This window comes from Neolamprologus multifasciatus, chromosome 9 (genome assembly GCF_963576455.1).
Source record: "Neolamprologus multifasciatus chromosome 9, fNeoMul1.2, whole genome shotgun sequence".
In the NCBI taxonomy this organism is placed as follows: Eukaryota; Metazoa; Chordata; class Actinopteri; order Cichliformes; family Cichlidae; genus Neolamprologus; species Neolamprologus multifasciatus.
Window position 1 is genome coordinate 31,518,002 of NC_140447.1, and position 17,073 is coordinate 31,535,074.

Below are 17,073 nucleotides of genomic sequence, written 5' to 3' on the forward strand. Positions count from 1 at the left end.
TCAAAAAGCCGTCGTCTGGCAAGAAGGACGTCTCTTTCAGCCTTTCGCATTATCAAATTACGCAGAGATGTCCTGGCAATATTAAGCTCACTTAATGTTTCAGCTGATTTTGTTACATAATATTGTTTCTCCAGCTTTTTTATATTATTCTAGATCTCTAACTGCCTTGTTAATCGTTGCTTTCTTTTATGACTTGTGTATGAAATAATCATCCCTCTCATGTAAGCCTTATAGCTATCCCATAAAGTTCTTGTGTCTATCTCCCCTTTATCATTTATTTCTAAAAATAATGTTGTTTGCTCTGTTATGAAGTGTATAAATTTCTCATCCAAAAGAGACAGTGTACTCATCTTCCAAGACATGGAGCGCTCAATATGTCTCATGGGTTGAATGGTTAGGACTACAGGAGCATGGTCAGAGAGACCTATATGACCAATATTTACCTGCTGAACTAACTGACTGATACACTTGGACATAAAAATATAATCTATACGAGATGCTGACAAGTGAGGGTTAGAGTAGAAAGTGTATTCTTTAGATAATGGGTTATAGTGTCGCCAGACATCTATAACGTCAAGCTCATTTATAATTTGCCAAAGGGTTTTGGAATTTGGAAAGTAGATTGTGGGGGATATTTATCCATTTTGGGGCATAAAACACAGTTAAAGTCTCCCGCTAATATTATATTAGCACAGTCCATGTCCACTAATTGACTGAATAATACTGTGTAAAACTCATCATCCTGTGGATTCGGTGCATATATATTACCTAGGAGAACAGTTTTCCCATGCAACATCCCTTTAACCAATATATATCTTCCATCATTGTCCTTGTGAGTGGCTGTAACACTGAAAGGAAGGTTTTTGTGTATAAGAGTAATAACCCCCCTTTTATTTGTGAAGTAGGATGAGAAAAACATTTGACCAACCCATTCTCTACAGTATTTTCTATGTTCATCATCTGTCAGATGGGTTTCTTGCAAAAAACAATGTGAATCAGATCTTTCTTCAGAAAATTTAAAATTGACTTTCTTTTCATCACATCGTTGGACCCTTTAAAATTCCAAGTAGTTATCTTAACTGACATACAAGAAAAGCAATATATATTTTGTGCTGTTTAGATATTTAACCAAATCTACATTTGACCAGTCTGAACCTATTAACCAAAATAGTTGAACATAAAACAAAAACACTGGTTCCCAGCAAAACCTGAACACAAAGCCTGGAAACCTCAACCCTCCCCAACACAAATAACAAAAAGTAAAGCAAAATAAATTACACATCTAGGTGTACCCTGCTCTAAAGTACAGCTGTAGGGGATACAGACGCGTAACATACCTGCACTGGAGTGTATGTCAAAAATCAAAGCATACTCTATACCATAGCTCGTTAACAGTACTGTAATGCTGTAAGCCTTGAGTTTGTAACTTACATATGAGTGGCACTGTCCTGCACCAACAGTTTATTTAGGTCTTGGCAATTTGCTCACATAGTCCTTGACGTCCTGGGTGGTCGCGACGGAGATACTAGTACCATCGGGGTTAGATATTTTAATGATGTTTGGATAAAGGAAGGAATATTTGATCCCCGCCTCTCGGAGGGCTTTACGCGCATTCACCGACTCCTTTCTCTTCCGTACCACCTCGGCTGAGAAATCCTGATAGAAGGACACTTTTCCGGCCTCTGTGTTTACGGTACCTTTAGCCCTGGCAGCCTGGAGAATCTTCTGTGTATCGGTGTAGTAATGAAGCCGGACCAGTACTGCACGCGGTGAGTACTGCTGAGCTCTATCAACTGTAATGGCACCCTGCTGAAGGCCCAGGACTTCTGGTATCCACTTTTTTAAAAAAGTCCACTGGTGCTCTACCCTCCACACCTTCATTTAGCCCGACAATCCTCACGTTCTGCCGCCGGCTCTGATTCTCAAAGTTTTCCAGACGCTCCATGGCCTTCTTAAGCTGGGTCTCGAGAGCGGCAATACGTGGCTCACTTGTAGCTGTAACATCTTCCAAGTCCGAGACCCGCTGCTCCACTGTTCCCATTCTTTCTATCAGACTGTCGAATTTCTCAGTGAGCTCGTTTATTGGCTTTATGACTTCGGATATCTTACTATCCAATACTTTCGATATGTTAGAAGTCACCTTGTCCACAATCACGTCATCCCGCAATGTACTTAGTGCATCCTCAGCATCGCACCTGGTCTCATTTTCGGAGCAATTGACTCCTCGTTTTCCCATTTCTCTCTTTTTGCTTGATCCAGGGTGTGCAAAAAACTTGTCTAAAGACAATATATAAATTTCGAGGCAGTTTGTTGGCAAAATGAGCTAAAATACCAATATTTTACAGCTGTCCAGTGCAGAGCTCACAAACTCACGTCTGCTCAGCTCGAAGCATCACATGACCCCCACAAAAATCATATTTTATCGACACACATTCAAACAACAATATCAGCAGTTGAACTCAGAATTTTTTATGAAGTAAAAGATTTTCTCCTGTGATCAATATTTCTTCAATAATGTCATTTTAATTACAACTCTCATTGTAGCACATCATTGTAGTGTGATACTATCACCAGAAGGTGGTGGTAACACACCTACAACGTGTTTGTTGACCTCTTTGATTCCACTAATGGAGGGAGTTTCAGTTTGTTCCACGACTGCATTTCGCTCACTGCCTCTGTTTGTATCTCTGTCACTGCAGGACCAACATGGAGCGAGAAGTCAGCGCTCTCAGGAGGCCGACAAACCACACAGAAGAAAGGGAGAGAAAACATACAGCTGTGATGAGTGTGAGAAGTATTTTACTAGGAAGTCGGACCTGAAACGTCATCAACTCATCCACAGTGGAGTTAAAGCATACAGCTGTGAGGAATGTGGTAAAGATTTTCCTCGCAGTAGTGACTTACAACGTCATCAAGTTACCCACTCTGGAATTAAAGCGTACAGCTGTGACTTGTGTGGAAAGTCTTTTACCCAGGCTGGAAGCTTAAAAACACACCAACTCATCCACAGTGGAGTTAAACCGTACACTTGTAATCAGTGTGATAAAGCTTTTGGTTGCTGTAGCAACTTACGACGTCATCAAGTCACCCACTCTGGAATTAAGGCGTACAGCTGCGACATTTGTGGAAAGTCTTTTAACAATCCTGCAAACTTAAAAAGACACAAAGCTGTCCACAGTGGAGTTAAAGCGTACAACTGTGACTTGTGTGGAAAGTCTTTTACCCAGGCTGAAAGCTTAAAAACACACCAACTCATCCATAGTGGAGTTAAAGCGTACAGCTGTGATCAGTGTGGTAAAGCTTTTGCTCGCAGTAGCTACTTACGATGTCATCAAGTCACCCACTCTGGAATTAAGGCGTACAGCTGTGACATTTGTGGAAAGTCTTTTAACAATCCTGCAAACTTAATAGCACACCAACTTGTCCACAGTGGAGTTAAAGCGTACAGCTGTGATCAGTGTGGTAAAAGTTTTGCTCGCAGTAGCAGCTTACAATATCATCAAGTTACCCACTCTGGAATTAAGGCGTACAGCTGCGACATTTGTGGAAAAACCTTCCGCTGGCTAGTCAGCAGAAATATCCACCAACGGATTCACACTGGCAATGATGTTTGGTTCTGTGATCAGTGTGACAAACTGTTTGTGACACATAAAGACTTACAGGAGCACATGTTTACCCACACTGAGGAGAGACCATACAAATGTGACCTGTGTGAAAAGGCTTTTAAAACTCCACGTTCCCTGAGAAGACACGAACAGATTCACACCAGAGAGAAACTCTACAAGTGCAGTTACTGTGAGGTATGTATTTATATTTTTACAGTTGCAGTTATTTTGAAGTATTATGTGAATTAAGTTTAATTTCAAAGTAGGACTGGGCCATATCATACCATTCACAGTAATACCGGTGTAATGTTGGGCAACAATTAAAAAAAATGAAATATTGCGATAGAATAGGGGTAAAACGCACATGCGCAGTGCCTTTGTTTTCATACATGGTGGAAAAAGCATGGCAGAGACGGAGAATGAGAAGGGTGAAAGCAGATCATTGAATGAAACAGATGAACCAGAATTGGTTTGTACAAATGCTGCAACTTCATTGGTGTGGAACTGCTTTAGCTTTCATTCGTCAGATACTGCACTATTAGCACTATTTTTGGTAGAGCATGCTAGCGGGCCGTCGCTATTACCGTGTTTTTGGGAAAATACGGCACACTTAAAATCAATCCTTTGATTTTTCTGAGAATCGACAGTAATCCTGTGTGCCTTATGTATGAATTCTGGTTGTATTTACTGACCTCGAAACGATTTTATGTAGTACACAGCGCTCGAAAATCTGTCAAACATTTTAGTACGACTTTGCTAAGCTACGGACCCGCAATGTTTGATGGATTTTCGGAGCATTACGGCTATTGTAGGCAGGAGCCTCGCAGAGTGATACGTACTGTGCTTCAACATAATATTACCGTATTGTGTGTGTATAACCTCTTTTTAAGTTTTGTGGATATTATACATGGTTATGTTGCAGATATGTCGGCCAATTTCCACTTGAAATGCCTTTTGGTTAAACTTTCAGCAAGGAATTTGCATTTGCACTGTTACATTTTTATATAACTTTAATGCACATAAAAAACAGCTGCTTGTTTACATTGATGTTTGGGGTTTTTTTTGCACTAATAAAGTTGTGGAATTGTAAAGTATTTTACAGTGGCTGGGAAGTGCAAATCACATTTACAACATAAATAACAAAATAGCATTTCCGAAAACACTTTAACAAGTCCGCAACAAATTAACAAGTGGCCCTTGACGGAAAGGGATTGTCTGAAATACCGGAAGTGACTCAACGATAGGGCTTTGGAGTTGACGGGGTCTAGATTTATGCCTGAAGTGCACTACCATGTAAATAATTTGCATTTACTGAGTATGTACTGACTGAGTACCACTGTTCAAAAGTTGAATAAAGAAATAAACTAATTTTTGCCCTTTTTTTTTATTATTAAAATCACTTTATAGAACTTTACATCAGTTACAATGTAGAATCCATGTCATTTAGAGTTTACAAATGAAAAAATGTTTACATAAAATCATGACCGTATTTCCATGATATCACCCACTACTAAATTTACTGTATCTTTTGAAAAATTACCGCTATTTATACAGCACAAGACTTAAGAATATTTAAGAAGAGCAAGTTTCATTTTCCCCTGGTTTTACTACCACACTGTTCACCAAAACGCAGCAAACCTTCACCATCTTATCCAGTAGGGTCACCTCTTCACCCTCACATGGAAGAAGTAATCTGATTGGCATGGTGGTTTGTTTGAAGCAGGTCCCTTGTGTAGCGCTGGAACCCAGTCACGATGTGTTTCATCCATTTCATAGGCTGGTTTGCTGCAATAATGCCAAATAATTAACTCTATAAATAGATGGTAGTTCTACAAAATCACTCAGTAGGATGTTTGTTCTAATTTGCTATGAGCTCAGAGTGCATCACAAATAAAACTAATAGGCTATAAAGAGTGATATGAACATATTTAGAACTTACCGGAATGAAAATGTCTGGAGCACCAACAGATATTTGGAGATGGAAGAGAACTGGATATCAGCTTATCTCACAGCTGCTATCCAAAATAGACGCCTTCTTTTGGTAACATCCGATACACGAGCTGCCTCATGTTGCTTCCAGGTGGGGAAAGAATGAAAAGATGAAGAGCCATGTCACCAATCGTCTAGAAACTCCTCACATCGCTTTGTTACATTTATTACCCTGACGGTGCTCGCTGCACTGCATAGATGAATGGAAAATGTTTTGCACATTTTGTGGCGTTAGCTTTAGCCTCTTCACTCCTTTTTGTGCATCCCGCGTTTAGCTGCTGCTTCTTCTTCCGCTAATTTAAAGGCGCTTTACCGCCACCTGCTGGGCTGGAGTGTGGACAATAACTGTTTTAACCCTCTCAGGCTCAAATTAAACTTTTAGTTGCTAATGCACAACCAAGTCCTGCAGTGGTACTTCTGAGTAAAAAAAACCTCAAAATATGTATGTGGGGTAATCAGGTTGTTAGTTTTTAACTGTTGCAAATCGGCAACGCCTGCCTTGAGAGGGTTAAGGCCTGGATATTTTCTTAAGAAACTCACCGCTAAAAATCTGGACAATCATTATCTCACCCATACTCTTTTGTAAAATCTCTTCAAACATTAATTGAACACTACTTCTCTGAAAAGCCCTCGTTTAGCTGACTACAAATCACTTTTTCTGTACTACAAATGTGAAGTAAGCCTAATTGTTGAGTCACGTCCGGTATTTCAGACAATCCCTTTCCGTCAAGAGCCACTTGTTAATTTGTTGCGGACTTGTTAAAGTGTTTTCTGATATGTTATTTTGTTGTCATTTTTTTTTTAAATGTAAAAGTATTTTCGGAAATGTTATTTTGTTGTTGGTGTTGTAAATGTGATTTGCACCTCCCAGCCACCGTAGTATTTTGCCTAGTGTCAATTATATCGTCAGTTATATCGTTATCGCAAATTTTCAAATGTTATTGTGATAAATATTTTTGGTCATATCGCCCTACTCTATTTCAAAGCTACACGAGACATAAAAACTTAATGTAAATAATATTCACTCAGACCTGACACAAATCTCCTGAAATTTTCCCAATGTTGTAAAAAAGTAAAGTTTTAAAAGCTTCCCCCCTTTCTATCTAACATTCACACTCCAGTGGATGCATCGGAGAGCAGCTTGGGGTTAGTATCTTGTGGCATGCAGAGTAGAGCATCCAGAGGTTTAACCACCAATCTTCCCATTAAGTTAATTACCTACAAATGAAGAGTCATTTTTGCCCAGTAAGCTGAGTGTTATAATGTTAATAGTAAAATGTAAATACTGGCAGAGCTGCTCTTTATTTCAGGCGACGTTCAGGATAAAAAATGTTGAAGGAATTCCCTGACTTACACTGTCTTTGTGTCTTTGTTTAGAAGCAGAGCGACACAGATGGATCCAGTTCTCAACCCTGTCGTCACTGTGGTGGTGGGAAAGCGTTTCGTTGTGACCTTTGTGGAAAAACTTTCAGTAATCAAGCAAACCTAAATCGACACCAACGTAGACACACTGGAGAGAAAATGAACTACTGCAAAGAATGTGGAAGAGGCTTCCCCACACCAAGTATATTAAAAACGCACGAACTCTGTCATAGAAGGATTAAAAAGCATGTCTGTGACCAGTGTGGGTCATCCTTCACCACTGCAAGTCAGCTTAAAGTACATAAAAGAGTCCACACAGGAGAGAAACCATACAAGTGCAGACACTGTGACAAAAGCTTCTCTCGATCAGATAAATGTAACTATCATGAAGGTACACACATTGAAGGGAACTTCAGCTGTGACCAGTGTGACAAGAACTTCAAGAATATCAGTTCATACTCTGAACACAAACGATCCCATTCTGTAAATAAACTGTTTCACTGTTACCAATGTGCAAAAACATTCACCTCATTATCTGCTCTGAGCAAACATCAGCGGGATCATGAGACTGGCTGAAATCATTCTCATCATTAAAAATTGGTTCATGATGAATCTGAAGAGACAGACAGTGTTGCTGCGGATTCAAAAGTTTGTTGTGAAAGCTACTGTAACTTCTGCTGAAATCCCTGCTCTGTAATACATCAACTCTTCTAATACATGTTTTCTTTAATGTTTCTTTGAATTTTAATGCTAAAAATGTTATTCTAATTACATTATAATCTTTTCTCCTCTTGGAAACAGTAGTATTTAATAGTAAAAATAATATTAGTAGTAGTAGTAATAATCATAGTGTAGTAGTAGTAGTAGTAGTAGTAGTAGCATATGAAAGAAATGTCTGACTGATTAATTAATTGGTTTTGTATCACAGGTCTTCAAGCTGACCCACTGTAAAATCTAATTAGTTTACAGAACTTAAAAAAAACTATGTAAACTCGTTGCCTCAAAACAAATTGAGTAACGTTTTACTCAAGATGATTAAGCTAGGGCAACTTACCCATTTTTAGTACACTGTACATCCTCTTTAGTTCCCAGAATTAAAAAAAAAAACTATGTAAACTCGTTGCCTCAAAAAAACTAAGTAAAGCTTACTTAAGATGACTGTTAAGACAACTTATTCATTGCAAGTCTGCAGTATTAAGAATCCTGTCGCCCCTCAACGCAGCCTCTCACACTGCGCACACACAAACACAGAAATGAAAGAGAAAAGGTGGAGCAGCACAGCGTGTGATCTCAAGAGATGGAGGCACAACTTGTAGGATGAGGCAAGCTCATCCAAGTACGTAAGTGTAGAGCTGCCAGCCAGGCAAAAGAAAAATAGAGCTATATCACGTTATAACGTGAAAGGTTTATTGTTCTAACAATATACTTTTGATGTTCGTACAATATAATATTTATATTGTACGAACGTGATAATTTTGTATATTATATTGTACAAACATTAAAAGTATATTGTTAGAACAATAAACTTTTCACGTGATAACGTGATATAGCTCTATTTTTCTTTTGCCCCGGTGGCAGCTCTACGCTTCCGTACTACGCTTCCGTATCCAAGGCTTTTCAATGTGACCTCACAAAATTATCACGACTACAACAACCATGAAAAGAGTTGGATGGACATTGCTGCTCAATTACAGCTGCCTGGTTAATTTTTTTTTTTATTAGTAATTTAGCAAAGTTTATGGTGGTGGTGTGTGTCTGTGTGTGTGAGTGAGTGAAAGACAGAGAAGGAGAGCGAGGGACAGATTTTGTATGATAAGCTTCATGTTATGCACAGTTTGAGCACTCAGGTCGCATCAGAGCATCAGGCCGTATAGTGTGAGACCTGCATCGTGACCTATGAACTTCTAACCCCTGCGATTCAATTGTACAGTTTGAGCAGGAGCTGAATAACGCAACTGAAAAAAAAAATCGCAGTATTTGCCCAGCTTAATGCAGACTGTTTAAACTAAACAAGCTGCACATAATAAACCCTGTCAGCTGCAGTATTGCCTTCTGTTTTAACAGTTAAAGCAGTAGAGACGAGCTGTTTACATGTGCGTTGAACTCTAGCGTCATCAACCAGGCGAGCTGTTAGCTTATAGCTCACGCTAGCTAACCAGCTGTTGTTTTGTGCTGCTTTTAAGCAAAACATTCTTAGTATATGAGGCCAAGGGTGTTCATCCTCTTCAGCTCTAACGTAGACGACTGGCTCTGCCATGTTTCTTCTTTCCGTGTGTCTGCTACTTTGAAACGCTTGGGCCGCTCTGCCGCCAAAGTTTCAAACTGGTCATGTGACTGCATGGCCACATCTGATTGGTAAAAAGGTTACCGGAAACTCCACTGGCGCCATGTTATCTAATGTGTTAAACTTTTTTTTTTTTTTTTTTTTTAAAAAGTAATGAGTCGAATTTTGCAAATGTAGCGGAGTAAAAGTACCGTTTCTTCTTCACAAATGTACTCAAGTAAAAGTAAAAAGTATCGTGCAAAAAAGGTACTTTAAAAGTACATTTTTTTCAAAAACTTACTCAAGTAAATGTAACGGAGTAAATGTAACTCGTTACTATTCACCTCTGCCAGTCATATGGTAACTTGAACTGAACTAAAGCGCAGTAACCCAGAGTGGAGGCAAAAATAACGTTTCAACAAGGTAATAAAAGGGTACACTTAGCAGTGGCAAATACACAGTGGCTTGGCTAACGTGGTGTGGCGGTGAGCAACCAGGGAAATAGGACGCCAAGGTCAACTGGAGTGTGGCAGGTATGTACTGGTCACACTGACGAGAGAGGAGAACATAGTTAGAATGAGAGTCCAGGTGGTTTTCAGAGAAGGTGAGTATGATAGATTTTCCCAGCTTACTTGCAGGAGAAGTGATAGAGGTGTTGAGGGAGAGGATTGTGAGTCCAGGAGAATTCGAGGAGGCGAGACTGCTGACCTGGGTTCCGTTGATTCCGAGGTGCTGAGAGGGCAGGCAGTTGAGGCGCAGAGAGATTTCCAGAGAGCCAGTGTGAAGCCAGAATCTGTCATGGTCTGGGCGAGCCTGAGTATCTTTCCACAGCATCAGCTCTCCTCTGGGTGGAGCCCTTCCTGCCCCTCCCCGTTCCTCAGCTTCAGGCAATTATTCTGGCAGTATTTAGGAGCAGCGCACACAATGAGTCTTCACCAGATCGTCTGCTAACCTCATCGGTACCTGGACTCGTCATTCCAAACCCTGCCATAGCCTTGCTTCTGGATTCCGGTCAGCTCCTGCTTAATCCTTTTCAGACAAACTGCCATTCTCACCTGCCTGCCTCCCTGCACACCTATATTGGACTCAGCACCTGCCTGGACCTCGCCTCGCCTCCACCTCCAGCTAATCCCCGCCTGCAAACACATAAGCCATCCCAGCTTGTCAAAGGGGGAAACACTCACAACTCCTTGGACTGTTCTGATTTTCCTCTCCTACGTTTCAGTGCCCTGGTCTGCTACAGTTTCCACCAGCCCCACTCCAGTCTCAGCAGTTTAGTGACCTGACTGACTTAATCTTGTTTTTTGTTTTGAATATTTATGTTAGGAACACTTGTAAATAAAAGTTTTTGTTTTTGCAAATCACTTCGAGCTTCCGGTCTTTGGTTCTGCACCTGAGTCCATTCCATGACACGGGCCTCTGAGCCCTGACAGAATCAAAGAGGTGAGTGTTAGTTCTGCACCGTGGAGTGTCCTGCAGCTCAAGACAAACAACATAAGCATAACATTTTTGAGAGCGTAAGCATGAAACATGGGACCGGTTACCAACATCAAGCAGTTGACGAACTGGCAGAGAAGAAACGTCAGCATAGAGCTTAAGCCTGATTGACTCAGTTAGCTCCAGGTGAGTGAAGCTGTGGTGGCCCTGCCCATGGGCAGATCCAAGGAGCCTCAATTTCCAGGCACTCACCCAGACCATGACACTAACAATAACTTTAACCTGTGCAACAAAAATAATACAGTCAGTACTTGTTTTTATTTGCAAAGACGTGCACCCTCTGAAATAAAGGATTTCGTAATATGATTATATTGCTGTGCCAAAGTTGTATGAAGAAGTCAAAGCGACAGTGCTGGACTTTCTCAGCTCAGCAGAGACAATTGCTTTGACATCCGACGCTTGGACTTCGAGAGCCACTGAATTATACGTAACCTTTACAGCACATCACATAACTGACCAGTGGAACCTTCAGTCCCATGGACTACAAACCCGAGCCATGCACGACAGTCACACGGGTGTGCAAATTGCAGCGTTACTAACTGATGCTGTGGCTGAATGGGGATTGAATGCAAAATACCTTGTTGTTGTTACCAATAATGCACCAAGTATGGCTGTTGCGGCTAGACTTGCAGGCATGACCCACGTACAGTGTTTTGCACCCAGTCTGAATCTCGCCTCATAGAAACCAAGGACAATACAATCTATGGTGCAACGTCTTGGGAGGATCCAATGTGCAACAGCTTTTTTCAGGCGCAACACCACAGCCAGCAATCAGTTGAAACAGAAACAGCACCTCCTTCAGTGACCAGTTCACAGATTAATGATGGACATAATTATAAGATGGGACAGTTCCTGTGATATGATAGAAGGATTTTTATAACAGCAATCGGCCATCTGTGCAACTCTGCTTTGTGCACAAGTCAGTAAGAGTGAAAAAGAAATGTTCACATTACCATTACTTACTACTTACCATGTTCACTGGTAAATGAACTTAAGGGGGCCAGATGTAGCCTTTCCAAGATGGCGCTGTCTCTCGTTTGTGAAATATCTTAACACACCCCCGTTCTCTGCTAGCCATCGGGGCGGGGGGGCTGGGAAGAGATGCTGGCTGTCCGATTGGCCTCCCTGCTGCTGCGGAGCCTGGGCGGTCTGCTTGCCTCCACCCCGGAGGGAAGGGTAACATCTCTTGGGTCTGGGTGCTGTTTCCCCCTCTGGGGGCGAGGATACCTGGACCCGGGGTATAGAGTATGTTTGGGGAGTGTGATTGTGTGTACATGTCCATTTACATTTATTCCTACGTTGGGTGAGTGCTGAGTGTTTGTATATGTGTGCATGAGGGTGGGAATGCATGTCTGTGTCTGTGTGTGCCTGTTTGTCTGTGTCTATATGTCAGGTCGGGTCTTAGACTCCACCTCTCTGGGAACTCCCAGGCCCTCCAAAGTGTGGAGGCCTATCTCCCCTCACCACACTCCCTGCCGGTGACTGATGCCCTCAGGGGTCGGTGCATTGGTGGTTCTTGGTGTCCGGGGCTGGGCGCTCAGGTATGTGCCAGCTCACTCCCGGTGGCTACTTGGCGGGGCCTGGCGCCTGCTGCTCGGTCAGGCCTCTTCCGGGGCGCGGGGGGCCCTCGGGCCTCCGGCCTCTGTGCCTGCGGCTCGGTTCACTCTGGCACAGCTGGCTGCTGGCGGAGCCGGCGGGCACGCCGGCGCAGCCCCCTCTAGCTTCTGCCCGGTGGCTACTGGGTGACCCCTCGTCTGGGGATCCTCAGCCCTTCCCATGAAGGTGGCACGGATGCCCCTCCGGTGGTCCTCCTTGGGCTCTTGCACTCTGGGGCCTCTGGATGTCTGGGGCCTGGATCTCCTCCATGCCTGCTTCATGCCCTGGGGGACAGGGCTATGGCTCTCTACATCCTCTTGCAGACCATTACATGGGGAAACCATTTGAATGCAAGCGCGCCGATCCACACAGGTGTGCACACGGGTGTTCACTGTTCGTAGACTTAAATCACACCTTTCTTGGCTGCTACTTCAAAGCACATTGTGCGCTGTCTGTCCTGCGTGCTGCACAACAACATTCAATATTTAGTATTTACTGCTGTTTACACTTAGCTAGATTAATGCGATGGTGTTGTGTTTAGTATGTTGCTTTGTTTTGTTTTTTTTGCTTGTTTTCTATTCTTTTTCTCTCAACAGGTGATCCCGGAGATATCCCCCCCCCCCCTTCTCCCTTTCCTATCCCTCACTCATGTCTGTCCTGTCTGTAACAACTTAAAATAAAATAAAATAAATAATTTAAAAAAAAAAAAAAAAAAAGAGTGAAAAAGAAATGTTCACATTACCATTACTTACTACTTACCATGTTCACTGGTAATTGAACTTAAGGGGGCCAGATGTAGCCTTTCCAAGATGGCGCTGTCTCTCGTTTGTGAAATATTTATGTATTGTGTTTATAGTGGTGTCCCTGCTAAGTTTTAAAGAGCCACTCGCTGTTGGTGTATGAGCGATAGAAAATTCTTAATATTTGTGACTTACTGCTGATGCTCCCCTGCGTTAGCCAGCGATTTGGAGGACTCCCACTGCCTCTGGTGTCAGTCTGAATTGATGTGATCCACCCTGGAATCCTTTGAAATGGAAGCGCTGGAGAAGTGGATGTATATGTGGCAGATCAGATCTTGGATGTGGCGTGTCCTTGCCATCAGCGATCTTGGCTGTTTAGAACTTTTCTCTGCCCTCAAACAGCGCTGCCTTCTACCTGTTTACCCAACGTTATCGGAGCATGCTCACCTGACGCGGTTTTATTGGTCACCATGCTGACAAAATATGAGGGGAGCTAGAGCACATATAAACCACTTGCAAGTACTGCATATTAAACCTGCTCAACACTGGCCCCAGCCAGTTTCTTTCACAATAGAGCATAAGAAAATCATTATAACGCTTATTCTACTAAAAGATGAAAGAGAAAACAAACATTCTAATCAATTAAGCTTAAGCATACAAGCAATTACTTATGAATAAATTTTAATCATAGCTAAATCAAACTCCCAGAATGTCCTAACATGATCATAAAGCCCCTTATTTCAAATTAAACACCAAATCCCCCCTTCTTGACACACCTCATTTGTCAAATAAGCTAAAACCAGCTACTAAAACTGAAAATACTGAAAATACACCACCCCTTGTAAAAATGACAGGAAAAGCTTAGTCACGTCATTTCTCTAAAACTCTCAGCAATTCTCCTCTAGGGTATATTTGCTCCGGGCCTCCAAACCTGTATTTAGGAATAAAATCAGCCTAATCATCATGTTAAACCTTTTACACCACTGGCTCCATTCAAACCTGCCTAGAAACAACACTACTTTGCTCCTGCTTTAAAGGAAAAACCCTTGGTCATTTCGTCAAGTGTTTGTTATTCTATAACTGCATTTTATATGAAAAGTCTAGCAATCTCCTATGTGACTCATAAATATTACTTTTGTTTTAGTTATTTTCCTCTATAAACTTCAATTAACTTCTGCAGTGGCCTATTTTGTTAATGGTATGAGTTATATCAAAAAGTTTCTCCCCTTTAGCATTTGGCATTTTCCCAACAATATAATGTACTGCCATAATCCAAACCCAGTCAATAAAACAGAATTTTCTCAAAGCAAACATTAGCAACCCAAAATCAGCAGCCAAAAGATTAAGTCTGCAAAGCATCCCCTTTCTCTCCCCAACCTAGTCAATTGTTTGTCCCCTTTTATTCATGCTAACCCACATTCACTAATTCACACACATTCACTCAAAAGAAAAAAACAACTGTCTATCATTTTTGGTCTGGATTGACACGCGGCAATCCTTTTAGACAGGAACTCCCAGGTTGCCACAGGTGGCTTCTCCTCAGCCAGTTGTAATCTGGAGAAGGTCACCTTATATTTGCTGTCCCGAAAAAAATTTCAGCGCTGTTAATTCAATCTTGCTGGCCTGCTTACAAAAAATGAGAAAAAAAAGAGAGCTTTTTATTAGCTCATCAAAACACGACACATAATCACCTGACAGTTTCTCTAAGTACACCGTTACAATTTTAAAGGGCCCAATTCTAGACATGTCCATGTTTAATAAAACTCCCTCTATTAAAATTGTCACGTCCGGTGTGGCAGACGTGTGGAGTTGTAGAAAGGACCCAAAAGGCGGCAGCTCTGGCGCAGGTGAGTATTTATTTACAGGAGTGGGTACAAACAGCAATGGTGGGTGAACATGAAACTGGAAAACCTAAACTGGGTAAAACTAACAAAACAAACCAGAAACGAAGACGCAGGGAGGTCCGGGGAAATACATACGGAGAGGCGCAGAGAGACCGAGGGGAAACAACACAGACGAACCAGCAACGAAGACGAGGTAACACACACTATAAATACACACGGCAGGAATCAGGGGATGGGAAACAGGAGGGGAACACACTGACATAAGACACAGACTTTCACAATAAAACAGGAACTTACACATGCAAGGACACAGACTAAGAAACGCGGACTTAACACAGGAATACATGGGCAGAACCGAATAAACACAAAACAGAGGAAGAACAGAACCAAAATCACAATAATAGAAAACACAAATTGCTGGGTCAAAAGGACCCAGGATCATGACAGTACCCCCCCGTCAAGGGCTGGCCCCAGACAGCCCAACACTAGAAAACCAAAACCGTCCAAAAACAGAAAAACCCGACCAGGGCGGGCGGAGGGGGCCCAGGAAGGAGGGCTCGAAGCAAAGCAAAACAGGAGCAGTAGAAGACCAAAAACAAAACGCGCACGAAAAAACACCGCGCACAAAGAACAGTTCAGTAGTAGTTCAGTAGTAAGTCAGGGGGCCGACCCGGAGGTTGCCGGCACAAAAGTCCACAAGTCAAACGGTCGGGGGGGCGACCAGGTGGGTAGCACAGGTGACAGAGCTGGTCCGGAGGCCGGCCGTGCGGACGGCAACGGCGGCGATGTGAAAGCAGTTCAGGGGGCCGACCGTGCGGACGGCAACGATGTGGAGGCAGTTCAGGGGGCCGACCGTGCGGACGGCAACGGCGGCGATGTGGAGGCAGTTCAGGGGGACGACCGTGCGGACGGCAACGGCGGCGATGTGGAGGCAGTTCAGGGGGCCGACCGTGTGGAAGCCAGCGGTGGCGACTCAGGCGAAGGGGGTCTGGGGGCCGCCCATGATGGCCATGGCGCCCGACCCATAGCCTGGAACGTGGCCGGTTGACTGCAGACCCAGACCTAGAGGCTGGACCAGGTGACGCAAAGGCAGAAGCAAAGGTGGCTGTAGGCGACCTAGAATATTCAGACGGTAATTGGCATTTTGAGGCGCCATAAGGCTAAAAGCGGCATTGGCTCTCGTGAGCTTAACCCTCAAATCAACATTATTGAGCAATAATCTATCACAGAAAAAAATGTTGTAAAGTGTAAAGTGTCTTTGGGGGGGATCTTGAGAGTTTGTGACTCGGACTTTGATTCTAAGTCTCGTACTTTGCAAAATATATACGTATATTATATTATATATATAAATATATATATAAATTTAAATAAAGTTAAGCCGCACACACAGGCGCCACCTTGGAGAAATGACTACTATATCATTGTAAAATTCTCTAAAGGAAAAAAAAAAAAATGTTCTTATCAATATCTTTCGAACTTTCTAAATCCCAGAAAGTCGAGAAATCAGATCCAAGTGTGACATCAGCTGACACTCTTTACAGGAGACTCCATCTGAACTCTGTGGAGCCTGATCTCAAGGTTTTTAAGTCTGACCCTGAAACCAGAAGAGGATCTTTCTGTCTCATCAGATTCATTATGATCCAATGATTTCGGTTCTGCATGATGACGCTGATGTTTGCACAGAGCAGATAATGAAGTGAATGTTTTTGCACATTGGTAACAGTGAAACTGTTTATTTACAGCGTGGGATCGTTTATGCACTTCAAGATGATCCGCAGTGATTAAGGATGACCCACAGACTTGCTTTTTAACGTCACTGTGACAGAGTTCATGTTGTCTTAATTCACTTGGTGTGGGGAAGCCTCTCCCACATTCTTTGCAGTAGTTCATTTTGTCTCCAGTGTGTCTGTGTTGATGTCGTTTTAGGCTCTCTTGCTGATTGAACGTCTTCTCACCACCACAGTGACGACAGGGTTGAGAACTGGATCCATCTGTGTCGCTCTGCTTCTAAACAAAGACATAAAAGACAGTGAAGGTCAGGCAATTCCTTCAACATTTTTATCTTGAACACCGCCTGAAATAAAGAGCATCTGTGCCAGCATCCAATTACATTTTACTATTTACATTATAACACTCAACTTACTGGCTTACAATGACTCTTAATTTGTAGGTAATCT

General features: G+C 42.5%; 3 protein-coding genes across 6 annotated transcripts in view; 1 reads left to right on the top strand and 2 right to left on the bottom strand.

The window, feature by feature from the left end:
* Window positions 1–17,073, bottom strand: part of LOC146511895 (uncharacterized) — a 61,410-nt gene that overhangs the window by 37,447 nt on the left and 6,890 nt on the right. The window lies entirely within an intron of this gene.
* LOC146511896 (uncharacterized) lies at window positions 1,787–8,126 on the top strand. 2 transcript variants are annotated; one of them, XM_085171733.1, is made up of 2 exons: window positions 1,787–3,800; window positions 6,972–8,126. In XM_085171733.1, exons 1-2 carry the CDS (start codon window positions 2,628–2,630, stop codon window positions 7,530–7,532), a joined length of 1,734 nt encoding a protein of 577 aa, XP_085027859.1. In that variant the 5' UTR covers window positions 1,787–2,627; the 3' UTR covers window positions 7,533–8,126. The 2 variants fall into 2 exon arrangements, with proteins under 2 accessions (XP_085027859.1, XP_085027860.1); XM_085171734.1 differs by having other exon boundaries at window positions 6,975–8,126.
* The window catches only part of LOC146511897 (uncharacterized), a 146,872-nt gene continuing 146,044 nt past the window's right edge, over window positions 16,246–17,073 (bottom strand). For both annotated transcript variants that reach the window (XM_085171713.1, XM_085171712.1), the window contains exon 3: window positions 16,246–16,903. In XM_085171713.1, coding sequence (XP_085027839.1) covers window positions 16,418–16,903 — 486 coding nt within the window. In that variant the 3' untranslated portion in view covers window positions 16,246–16,417. The remainder of the gene's footprint in view (window positions 16,904–17,073) is intronic.